The sequence below is a fragment of the Tachypleus tridentatus genome, chromosome 7 (genome assembly GCF_004210375.1).
Source record: "Tachypleus tridentatus isolate NWPU-2018 chromosome 7, ASM421037v1, whole genome shotgun sequence".
In the NCBI taxonomy this organism is placed as follows: domain Eukaryota; kingdom Metazoa; phylum Arthropoda; class Merostomata; order Xiphosura; family Limulidae; genus Tachypleus; species Tachypleus tridentatus.
In genome coordinates, this window is record NC_134831.1 from 165,135,835 (window position 1) to 165,148,946 (window position 13,112).

Genomic DNA, 13,112 nt, shown 5'->3' on the forward strand with positions numbered 1-13,112 from the left:
TTATGATTCATTAAGTGTTGAATATCCAAAGTTCTGACTGTTTATTGGCTAACTGGCTTGTCAGGTATCAGTTGATATCATTTAGCTCTGAAGGTATCTCTAATCACACTTAAAAGAAGTGAGTATTTTCATAAATGTTATCCAACTACACTGTCCTAACTTCATTACAAGACTTGCTCACAACCATAGCTTGCTTATACATCCCAGTAAAATATTGTTCGAAATCAGTACTAGCAGAAGCATGGCTTATCTTTAGACATTTTCTGTCTGCCCAGTTGAAGGAAGTGCTGGTACTTTAATGATAGGACATTTTTGTTTTTTATTGGAAGAAATACCACCACATTAAAATAACTAAATACTAGAGGTAGAAGTTGCTTAGAACCAAGTAATTGGGTTATGTTTGTAAAAGTTGGAAAGAAGTATTTTTAATTTTTTTATGTGGTGATTGACAATTCTGGAATTTTGAATGAAGTCTGTATTTATAAACTACATAGTTTTCTTGTGTTGTTCTGACAATAATCATAAGAACTGGATTAAAATTTTAAAAATGTAATGATTGTATGATTTTTTATGTCTGAATTTGAATGTTTGTGAAATATTTTTATGCTGAGGGATGCACTTTAATGCTTGTTAAAATTATTGTGAAAAAGAAAATCAGATTTTGTTGAAGATATCAATTTGACACAGTAGTATAATTTATTGTAAATATCAGTCCAACATGGTAATGTGATTTGTTGTAGATGTCAGCCCAACATGTTAGTGTGATCCATGTTGCTTCACATGATGTATAGCTTACATAACATATAATGCCAGAATCAGTATTAACCTTTATACAATGTAACTGTGTAGCTCACAATTGGCCAGACTTTGTTTTGGTTCCCAGATGAAGGATTGAACCATTAGTCATGATAATACATAGTGATACCTGACATTTCTATATTTTCTTGATGACGAGAGAGGCTGGTATGGGTACTAATACTTTTAGTATTAAAATGGAAAACAAAGGTTCGACCTTCCTAAGTTGTCTCTAGGTTAACAAAAAAACCCAACCTGAATGTGACCTAGGAAGGTAGAAACAGTGTTCTCTGATTTAATAGTAAAAGTGTTAATACTCATACCAGCTGTTTTGAAATACATTTTTATATTTTCTCTTTCTTTTAAACTGTTGTATTATTTGGATATATTTATTTGTTTATTATCTGCCAATAAATGGTGTATTAATTATATTTATATATCTCTTACAACTTAAAAATAATATGAGTAGTTTCTATTCAAAAGTAAATTTTGACTCAGTGGGTTTTTTATTTAAACAGATATCAATATTAAATGTAGACATGGAAGTGTAATTACAAGTTAATCTGTATTTGTGACTTTCTCCACAACCTGGATGTACAGGTATTATAATGTATGTTAGCAGTGCTGTTGTTATTATGATTATTAAATATTTTTTATCACCAAGATACATTCCAACACATCTTAACTGGCTTCTTCTACACACTGTTAGGACCATTCACTGTGTGAGATTTTCTAAACTATCACATCACAAAGGACAGTATCTGATGGTGTTAGCTCTGGCCTAAATGTCTCATGATGTAAGTTGTAATCCATCTTAAGAGTCTAATGGTAGAAGCTCAATCCTAAGTGTCTCATGAAAGAAGTTTTAACCTGAATGTCTCATGGTGCAAATTCTACCCTAACCAAAATATCTCATGATGAAAGTTCTGCACCAATGTTTTATGATAGAAGTTTTAACCTAAATGACTTGTGTCTCATAATGAATGCTAACAAACATGTGCTATGGTGGAAGATCTAACCTAAGTGAAATGTCTCATGGTAAAATTTCTTCCATAACCTACACATTTCATGATAAAAGTTCTAACCCATGTGTCTTAATGTGATGATGTAGATTCTAACCAAAGTGTCACCTGGTGAGGTTTCTTATCTAAGTGTTTCATGATGTAAGTTCTAATTACCACGTAATGCAGGTCCTCAGTATTTCATGATGTAAGTTCTTGTAATGAAAGGTTGTAGGTTCTGACATAAACTGATGATATCAGATTCACTAAAACTAATTGTAGTCTGGTATTAATGTACCATGTAGTACTTCTAATTTTATTTGAGTATAACAAAAACACTTCTGTATACTTTAAGTTACAATTTTCTCTACATTATGAATGTTCTTTTGCTGCACTGCTGCACACAAGAAGGGTGTGGTTTGAATTTTGTGCATAGCTACACGAAGGCTATCTGCACTAGCCATCCGTAATTTAGCAGTGTGAGACTAGAGGGAAGACAGCTAGTTAACATCACTCACTTCCAACTCTTGGGCTGCTCTTTAACTAATGAACAGTGGAATTGACCATCACATTATAACACCCTCACAGCTGAAAGGGCAAGCATATTTAGTGTGATAGAGATTCGAACCATGGACCCTCAGATTATGAGTCAAGTGCCTTTACCACTTGGCCATGTTGGGTAACAACTGCTTACTTCAACGTGACAGTTGTAGATAAAACCTGAGGTTTTGGCAAGAAAAGGCAGTGGTGAACGTTCATTTAATATTGTTACAACCCAGCAGCCCTTTATGTATGCAATACCATAATATAGATGTTTGTCCGACTACGCTACCATATTATGTATACAATATCGTAACCATAATATAGATGTTTGTCACAACAGTCTATGGTAGATTTATGCAAGGATTGACAGCGACCTTATTGCGATATTTACATAAACAACACTTTTAAAATTAAAATCTGCACGTTTTTTAAATGTTATATGTCTAAAGGTATTTATTTACTTGTTTCTTTCGAAAGACGTTTCTTAATCATGAATAATTATCTTTATGGTATTTCCTGCACGTACAGGACACCATTTATAGTACCATACCACGTGTCCATCTATTAATTTAACTCATCCAGAGAAACACGATGTTTTTAATGTAGCAGAAGGTTTGTTTGTTTGTTTTGAATTTTACGCAAAGCTACACAAGGTCTACCTGCGCTAGCCGTCGCAAATTTAGCAGTGTAAGACTAGAGGAAAGGCAACTAGTCATCAACACCCACCGCCAATTCGTGGGCTACTCTTTTACCAACGAATAGTGGGATTGATCATCACATTATAATGCCCCCATGGCTGTAAGGGCGAGCATGTTTGGTGTGACAGAGCTTCAAACCCGCAACCCTCAGATTACGAGTCGAAAGCCTTAACCCACCTGGCCATGCCGAGCCAGCAGAAGGCAGCTGATGCATTAACCATTAAAAGCAAGCGTAGAGCCAGAGAACGCCTTTATTCGTAGAAAAATGTACTTTTCGAATTATACATTACACACTTTATTATTCTTTATAATATGACCGTTAAGACTATACTAAGATAATTTAAATTCTATGGCAATATCTAAAAATTCAGTAAGTTACTTGATGTCACATTCTCTTAAAAAAAACACACGAGTGATTTGACTTCATTTGAAGATGTATGATTCACTAAGTGTTTTAATGTAATTTTCAAATCTTATATCAGAACATCAGAAGCAGTTTTCTGCTACTAGTGGCACTGAACATAGTGTATTAAAATTTACTGTGACAAAAAAATCTTCGGTGATATATGAAATCGAAATTTATTTTGTTTCTGTTTTGTTATTTGGTAAAATTATTCTACACCATGTGATCATATTATTGATAAATACTGATATTTGTTTTCGGTGATAAAGAGTAATACCGAAACTTTTGGAACATTACAAAATGCGTTAACAGTGCTGTACACACGAAGGTTTGTACATTTTTAATCGATGAACTATAAATATATTCCCTTGTAAAAATTATTTTATCGCAATGATCTCTCATTCTCTCACAGAGATACGATGGTTATCGAATTTGTACAAGGTTTTCAGGCTCAGCATGGCCAGGTGGTTAGGGCGTTCCACTCGCGGGTTCGAATCCCGGTGGCACCAAACATGTTCGCCCTTTCAGCCATGGGAGCGCTATAATGTGACGGTCAATCCCACTATTCGTTGGTAAAAAAGTAGCCCAAGAGTTGGCGGTGAGTGGTGATGACTAGCTGCCTCCCCTCTCGTCTTACACTGCTAAATTACAAAGGGCTAGCGAGATAGCCCTCGTGTAGCTTTATGGAAATTCTAAACAAACCAAAACAAAGTCTTCAACCATGTGAGACCTGCGATACAAAATAAATTATCAAAGAGCATGAATACTTTGTTCTGTCATTAAATTTGAAAAATTCCATGAGCCATTTAATAATAATATCATTGTGAAATGTGAGATTTCTCATGAGAAATGTTACGAGGATGGGATGTATAGAGCTTACAAGGCGATCTGCTTAAGAGGGACCAAGAGGTTATGTGAGGAAAGGTCAAATCAGATACTTCAGGTGTACTCTTTGTAAACGTTGTCGTTTGGTTTCAACTGATACAACGAGTAAGAACAGTTCAATGGTTAGATATCTGAAAAATAAGTTTCCAGGACTTTAGTGCAACGCTTCATTTCACATTCATTGATTCATGTTCCAGTAAAGCAAGCAAACAATTTTCTTGAGGATGTGAGGTCATAGCGAGAAATGTTTATGATTATTTAAAAAACAAGAATCTAACGACGCGTGCACCACTACCAAGAAGTTTATTATGTTGAATTTCGCAAAGTGTTGAAGACTTCTCTAATTGCTATTATCTTTCTCTCCAACAAGTGGATAACCGCTTGTCTATCTAAAGGGAAGCCATCTTCCTTTTATTATTCTACAGTGACTAGAAAGTCATTCTCAGAGCATCCTCATGAATATTTTACTCTAAAGCAAAGAAATGCTTCAACTCTGATGACCCGATTCTCACTCACATTAAATACCTCAACCTGTCTATTGGTGCAGAGTAAATATCACACATATTATACCAGTCAGTGCTGTCACTAGTATAAGAAGTACCTCAAATTGTTAACCTTGATAACACAATTATTTTAGCTTATCGATGACCATTGGAGGCAAGTTCACTGATGAAACTGCCAAAGAACTTTAAGGAAATTGATGTGAGAAAGATTTAAAAGATCTCGGAGGCGAAAAGGTGCTGAATGCAGTGACAGCATTTGTTCTTGATATTCTTGAGTTTGTGTGTTTTTTTCCCAAACGCTTTCTACAAGTAGATGTTTCCACAAGTTAGTATTATTAAAATAAAACTGCAAAACACACTCATTACTGATACGATTAATGAACTGCAACATACTTACCAGTATATAAATATCTCTGATGGGTGTAATAAGCTCAAGACTCCTGAAATTATACTGTGTTTCCTTCCTCAGATTTATACTGACAATGAAACTATCTCAGCCTGTTAAGGACTACAGGACTGCTACAAGTAGTAGAGTAGGACAGTAACTACAAATTGGAATTTAATACAGACATATAGTACCTTGCAAAAGTATTTATTATCCCCTACTAGTAATGCAGCATTTTGATGAAATGCAAATAATATAAATATTTGTTTTAATGAACTTATTTTTATTCAAAACTCTAATGATAAAATGTCTTGGCATGGCCAAGCTCGTAAGGCGTGCGACTCGTAATCCGAGGGTCGCGGGTTCGTGCCAGCGTCGTGCCAAACATGCTCGCCCTCCCAGCCGTGGGGGGCGTTATAATGTGACGGTCAATCCCACTATTCGTTGGTAAAAGAGTAGCCCAAGAGTTGGCGGTGGGTGGTGATGACTAGCTGCCTTTCCTCTAGTCTTACACTACTAAATTAGAGACGGCTCAGTGCAGTGGGCTAACAACCTACTCACTTAAAATACCTGTTGAAGAATCCGCAAGCGATTGCGGCCGTATGTTCCTTGATGGAATCTAATGGTGATAACTAACTAACTATAACTAACTAATGATAAAACTTAACGCTGTCATGTGTGAAGGAGGTTGAATGTAAGCAAAACCCGTAAAAAGAAATATATGTATATAAATTGAAATATTTAGCTCCATAAGTTAGTACATGGTTTAAGCATTTTTGACAGCAATTACTACTGTGAGTCTTTACGGACAGGTCATTACCAGCTTTGCACAATGAGATGGTGTAATATTTGTCCATTCCTCCAGACAAAATTGCTCTAATTTGAAAATTTAATTGGAGATTGTTACTGGACCACATTCTTGTAGTCTTGCCATAAATATGTTATTGGATTAAAGGCAGGAAATTGACTGCGCCACTCTAAAGCATTCACCTTCTTCTTTTGAAATCACTTCATTGTGGCTTTGACCTTATACTCTGGGTCATTGTCCCGTGAAATGTGAGATTTTGACCCAGTTTTAGATTTCTGGCTGACTAGTAGGTTTTTCTCTAGGAATCGCCTGTAATTTGCACTATCCATCATTTCCTCAATTCTGATAGGCTTTCCAGCCTCTGCTTATGAGAAACATTCCCATAAGAAGATGCTGCTTCAAGTATGCTTGACAGTTGGGATGGTGATGACTGAATGACGTACTATGTTGAGCTTACGCCAGATGTAACGCTTTGAAGTTTTGTCTTGTCTGATCACAAAATCTTCTGACCGGTGCCTGCAGCATCATTTACATGCTTTGTCTCAAACTCCATACGAGATTTAAGATGATTCCTTTTTAGTTGGCTTCTTTCTTGCCACTCTGGGATAGTGTCGATGTACGAATACTGACTCCTACCTCACACACAGAGATTTGAAGATCTTTCAACGTCATTGATGGCTTCACAGTGACATCCCTAACCAGTTTCTTCCTCGGCTGGCTGATTAGTTTGGAAGAGTGGCATGATCTAGGTAGTGACTTGATGGTATGAAGTACATTTCACTCTTTAATGATAGATTTCACCATATTTAAAGGAATAATCAACGACTTTGAAACCTCATTGTAACCTTCTCCTGATCTGTGCTTCTCTACCACTTTATCCCTGACTTGTTTATTTAGAAAGCTCCGTGGTCTTCATGGTTAGTTTGTTGTACCACTATGTGAATTGTGGCTTGAACAGTTACATTTACTCTGGATTCAAGTTAAACCGCTTTGATTACGAACACACATAAACCATTACATTGATTTGTGATCTTATTAATCTTTCAGCACCTGAACTGGTTTACGATTGCCGTAATAAAATGGTTGAATACTTATTCAATTGAAAATATTCTCATTTTCTTTGAAAATTGAACTTACTTGCACAATATCAACGTTTTTTTAACTTTCTTGTCTATGAGCAGATTGTATAAATTCTAAATATAAAGTTTTGTTTAAAAGTTTCATTGTTTCAAGGTAAGACAGGAACAAAGTGTGGAAACTTTACATGACGATGAATATTTTTCCAAGACACTGTAAGTAAAGGTAAGTAGAATGGCAGGGTGGCTCACACATTTCAATCTTTTCAGTTGAAATGCTTCAAAATTAAGAAGATTACCATCTGGAGAATAAATTAAATTTAATCCATAGCCCTGAACCCTAGCCATAATGGGTACTTCTATGGAGCATATTCCCTCGCTTCTTTAGATCAAGAAACCTTGCTTCCCACACAGTTTTAATTTGCTTCCTAGTAATGGAAATGGTGATGATTTATATTTACATAATAATCTAGAGTTAGCATATAATGTAACTGCATCAGGTACGATCATAGGTAACTAGGGCCTGGCATGAACAAGTGGTTAGGTGAGTTCGATTCCACATCCCAACATACATGGTCGCCCTTTCAGCCGCTGGGGCATTACAACGTTGTGGTCAATCCCACTATTCGTTAGTAAAACATTAGCTCGAGAGTTGGCGATAGGTGATAATGGCTGTTATGTCTTTGAGTTCTCATAAAACACTTGTTATCGAGTAACAACAAAACTCAGACGTGCCGCAGCTTCCTGTACTTTATCTAGAATAGCCTCGCACATACAAAATACTAAGTGCTGATTGGCTAATAATGTCACATACATAACATCTCCCTTTTTTTTTAACAATTAAGACAATTAACTATTGTTACATAAATTTGGATTTACATATCTTATAGTTATAACATCAAAAGACATAATAAACTATGTTGTTATTAATGTCTATTTTGGTAATATGATAAATGTATTTTTCTTTTAATATGAGAAGTGTAAATACACAGAAAATTAAATTTTTCTTCAACATTAAAAACTGAGCCCTTTTTTTTTTTTTTACTAACTACATAACACATTATACCAATCAGATATAACAACATAATAATATATAAAATGAAGTAAAAAAAAATTCTACCAAATTATTACACAAATACAAGAGTATTTTAACTCTTACAAATACAAAAGTATTCTTTGTTTTACAACTCTTATTCTCAATCATTAAGTATTACATTTTTCTTGTAACATTCTTGCTCATTTTAACAATTCACATAACAAAATCTCTTAGTTTTGTAGGAGCTTTAGAAATTCTACCTGTTCTTGTTACAATTTCACTCTTTTGAGCAGGAGCAATATTTTGCATTTTATTTTTATTTTTAGCATGTGTAATACTTTGTTTCAATTGTGGAGATTCACATATATGGCTAGCTCTGGGTGACCCTGATTGAGACATATTTTGTCTTGGGGGTGTTTTAGGGATATTTGGCACATTTTCTGGGACAGACTCTTCTGCAATCAAATCATCTTGTGATTTTCTTCTAAGATATCTCTGTCGAGCACTGTGATAGACATCATCTTCATTTGTTTGCAATAAATGTCTACGATTTCTACAAATCATCCTGCCTGCTGGTGTTTGTAATATGTAGCTTCGGGGTTTCTCAGCTTGCCCTAATAACTGATTTAGCATCCACTTGTTTTCATGTCTGTATCTTACACATTTTTCAAGATCCAGTGGTTTTGAATTCTGATCATATCTTGATTTACTTTTCTGTTTCTGAATGTCGATTTCTGACGTCACTTTATCACTTGTGGAATAAACAACTTCTCATTTGTCGGTAACCTCGTTCTGGTTCTACGACTCGTGCACCTTTGCACTGGTGATCCAATTTTTGCATCTTTTGGTGTATTTCGGTAGTCTAACAATACTAAATGCAGGTCTGATTTTTCTTTCAGAGATTTTATAACAAGTATTTTCGCTGTCTGAACTGCGCATTCTGCCAGTCCATTTGCTTGTGGATATCGGGCACTGAATGTTTGGTGTTTAAATCCCCAGATCTGACTGAAATCTTTAAACTCTTTAGCATCATACTGTGGACCATTGTCTGAATACACAATCTGAGGTATGCCATGCGTAGTGAAAAGTTTCTTCAACTTCTGAACTGTTTGTTCAGATGTGATCTCTTTTTCATATTCATTGATCTCCAAATATCCACTGTAATGATCAACTACTACTAGATAATGTGTTCCTTGGTTTTCAAATAAGTCTGTTGAAACATATTGCCATGGCAGCGTTGGTGTAGGTGTGCTGATCATTGGTTCTTTTTGTTGTGCATTTCTCATTGTTTGACATGTGGTACATTTTGAGACAGTGTCTTCGATTTGTTTGTTCATTCCTTTCCAAAATAAAATGTCACGTGCAAGCTGCTTTGATCTCACAACTCCTTCATGGCTTTGATGTATGAGTTTCAGTATGTTATGTCTCATTGACCTTGGTATCATCACTCTCTCTCCTTTGAATAATATACCATCATATACTGTCAGCTCTTCTCGGAAATCCCAATATGGCCTTCTGATGGTACCTCGTCTCGATTTTCGGGCCATCCTTTCACAATCTGTTCTTTGAGAATTCGATATTCTGTATCATTTTCTGTCGCGATCTTTAGCTCTTGTTGCTTTTCTTCGGTGAATGCAGACAAACTTGCAACTTCAGTTGCGAAAACTTGACAATCTCGCATATCATCTACCAGGCCAGGATATTCATCTTTCACTGGAAATCTGCTCAATGCATCTGCGATAGGTATGTCTTTACCTGGTTTTCCGACTAACGTGATGTTGTACGGCTGTAGTTTTAAAAGCATTTTCTGTAGTCATAACGGAACTTGTCCCAATGGTTTGTCTTGAATACGGACCAATGGCAAATGATATGTCTCCACTGTGATATCATTTCGGCCATATAACAAGTGATGAAATTTTCTGCAACCAAATACAACTGCTAATAGTTCTTTCTCTATTTGTGCATACACTCTTTCTGTTTGTGTTAGTGTCCTAGATGCATAGACAACTGGTTGATTGTTTTGTAATATCACAACACCTAGTCCACCTTGTGATGCATCACATGACAATGTCAACAGTTCATTAAGTGCATATGTCAGAACTGGAGCTTGGCTGAGAGCAGTCTTGAGCTTTGAAAACGCCTCCTGCTGTGGTACATCAAAATAGAATCCATGTGTTTCTTCTGTCTTCTTCTGACTACTTTTCGTAGAGGTTCAGTTAAATCAGAATAATTAGGTATGTATTTGGACAGGTACGTAGCCATTCGAGCAGTGTTCTTACTTCGCCGCTATTGGTTGGAGTATGCATTTCATGTATTGCACGCACTTTTTCATCAGAAACTTTGATGCCGTTGCCTGTGATCACATGACCTGTGTAGTCTACCTCTGGCTGGCCAAACAAACATTTTGATAGTCGAAATGTCACATCATTTTGTCTAGCAGTTTCCAATGTGTTGCGTAGCACTTTACAATGTTCAGGTAGTGTAATAGTATCGAGTAGCATGTCGTCAAAAATGTTATTCACATGATCATGCTCCTGAAATATTTCTTCCATCGCTCTTTGGTACAATTCAGGACTAGACTTAATTCCCATCGGCAAAGGTAAGTACATATAACGACCCCACGGAGTGTTAAAAGCGGTGAGTAACTGACTATTCTCATCGAGCTGTAGCTGATAGTATCCCATGTTTGCATCTAGGACAGTAAAATACTTGCTTCCATTAATACGGGTAAGTACATCCTCTAGTGTATTGATAGGGTGGTATTCTCTCAGTAGTGCTTTATTAAGAAACTTAGGATCAATGCAAATTCTCACTGAGTTTCCGTCTTTCTTGTGTACAACATGTAGTTGACTACACCACGGTGTCGGTATACCAAATGGTACTTTCGAAATTATCCCTTGTGACTCTAAAAAAGTCTAACTGTACTTTGGTTCTGTCTCTCATCGCTACAGGAATCGGCCTAGCAGCCTGTGACACAGGGCCATCTTTGTAATCTGGGTCAATAGACAACGTACATTTTCCCGGTATTTTGCCTACTCTGTCTGTGGGAAATCTGTCTTTATACTGAAGCAAAATTTCACGAATACTCTGTGGCACTTTGTTTATATTAGGAACCCGGGCTAGGAACTCGGAGTCTGACTGAGTCTGGGTTTTAGTACACTTATTTGATTTATCAATCGAAGGGGGGCGTACTTGTGTTGATTCATGAGGGGGGCTTTGAACAGTGGGAATCTCGGGACCTGGAGGTAGCCTATGTTGTGAACTCCGATCATGCAAGTATTTACCTTGTACATAAGTACTAATTTCATTTACTTTTTGTATTAACCCCAACTTAGTACTAGATTCACCTCCAAGAAGATTAGGTACATCACCATCAACAACTTCACAATCAATATCATACATTTTGCTTTTGTGAATAACAGTAAATGTAGTTTTTTCCAACAGGTGTGATCTTATGATTACCTGTGACTTAGACAAAGATAATGAACGATGAGGTGCCATGCGATCAAATGACTGTTTACTCAATATATTACACTCTGCCTGTGTGTCTATTTTCATACGCACTGCACCTTTACCCTGTTCATATGGGGTACTTAATATGACAGACCAATACTCAGTAGGTTTGTTTACACCAATGGAGTAAATATTCAAAGAATTCATACTTTCCTCTACATTACACATTTCATAACAATCATCATAATCATTGACATCTTGAAAATAATCATCACATGTGTTTACAAAATGTACATTTCTATTCTTATTTCTACACATGACAGCAAAGTGACCTCTTAATTTACAATAATTACAAGTTTTCTCTAATACTGGGCATCTTTGTTGACTGTGATGTGGTAGTTTTCCACACCGAGTACAGTACCTCTGTGGCGGTCTCCGTGTCGTGGCTCCTCTGTAGACCCGTGTGCCTCGTCTTTGCTGGTTTCTGGAACCTAGACTTCTGTGGCGACTACAACCTCTGCTTTGACCTCGATCTCGACGTACATAGTTTACATCTGTTACGGTACTTGTGGATCCTTCGATTTCCTTCAGTGATTCTAGTTTCTGTTCATGGTGATGACATTTCTCTGTAATCTGTTTCAGTGTCAGATCCTCTGACCACAGTCTATCTCTTAATGCTCGATCACTGACGCCTACGCTGATTTGTTTACACAACTGTTGTTCGAGAGTATCACCATACTCACAGTTCTGTGCTATCTCTCTAAGTATACTGGGACACAGTCTCACCTGGTTGCTGCTTTCGGTCCTCAAACTTTTTCATGTACAACTTTGTTACCTTGGTTGGCTAAAAATAGTTGTCGAATTCTCTGATTACATGTTTATAGTTCTTCTGTTGAGCTTCTGTCAGTCCAAAATTGTCGAAAACTGTCGTGTATTTCGACCCGAGTGTGTACAACACAATATAGACACTTTACGTTCTTCTGTTGCCTCTGATAACCCTGATGCCATGAAGAAAATCCGCAAATCTTGTTTGAGATTCTTCCATGCCGCACTAGCATTCGTCTTGTCATTAAAAACAGGTGGCTTGAAACTTGCCTCCGCCATTTTTCTGGGTAGAACACGCGTATTTCCGCGAGAATCGTATCTCGTACGATTATGTCAGTTTACAGTTTGTGAACGTAAAGTTTGTATTTATCTTGACTGTGTGTCGCTTCTAAGGCTCAATTGAAATAAAACTTCCACTTCTGACAACCATGTTATGTCTTTGAGTTCTCATAAAACACTTGTTATCGAGTAACAACAAAACTCAGACGTGCCGCAGCTTCCTGTACTTTATCTAGAATAGCCTCGCACATACAAAATACTAAGTGATGATTGGCTAATAATGTCACATACATAACAATGGCTAGCTGCCTTTCCTCTAGTCTTTCACTGCTAAATTATGGACGGCTATTGCAGATAGCCCTCGTGAAGCTTTGTGCTAAATTAAAAAAACAGACAAAAACAAACAGGTAACTACACAAATT

General features: G+C 36.5%; 1 protein-coding gene across 1 annotated transcript; it reads right to left on the reverse strand.

Annotated features, from left to right (window-relative positions):
* Positions 1-7,832: 7,832 nt before the first annotated feature.
* LOC143257120 (uncharacterized) lies at positions 7,833-13,102 on the reverse strand. Its single transcript, XM_076515374.1, has one exon. The coding sequence runs from the start codon at positions 11,902-11,904 to the stop codon at positions 10,984-10,986; it is 921 nt and encodes a 306-aa protein (XP_076371489.1). The 5' UTR covers positions 11,905-13,102; the 3' UTR covers positions 7,833-10,983.
* Positions 13,103-13,112: the final 10 nt, after the last annotated feature.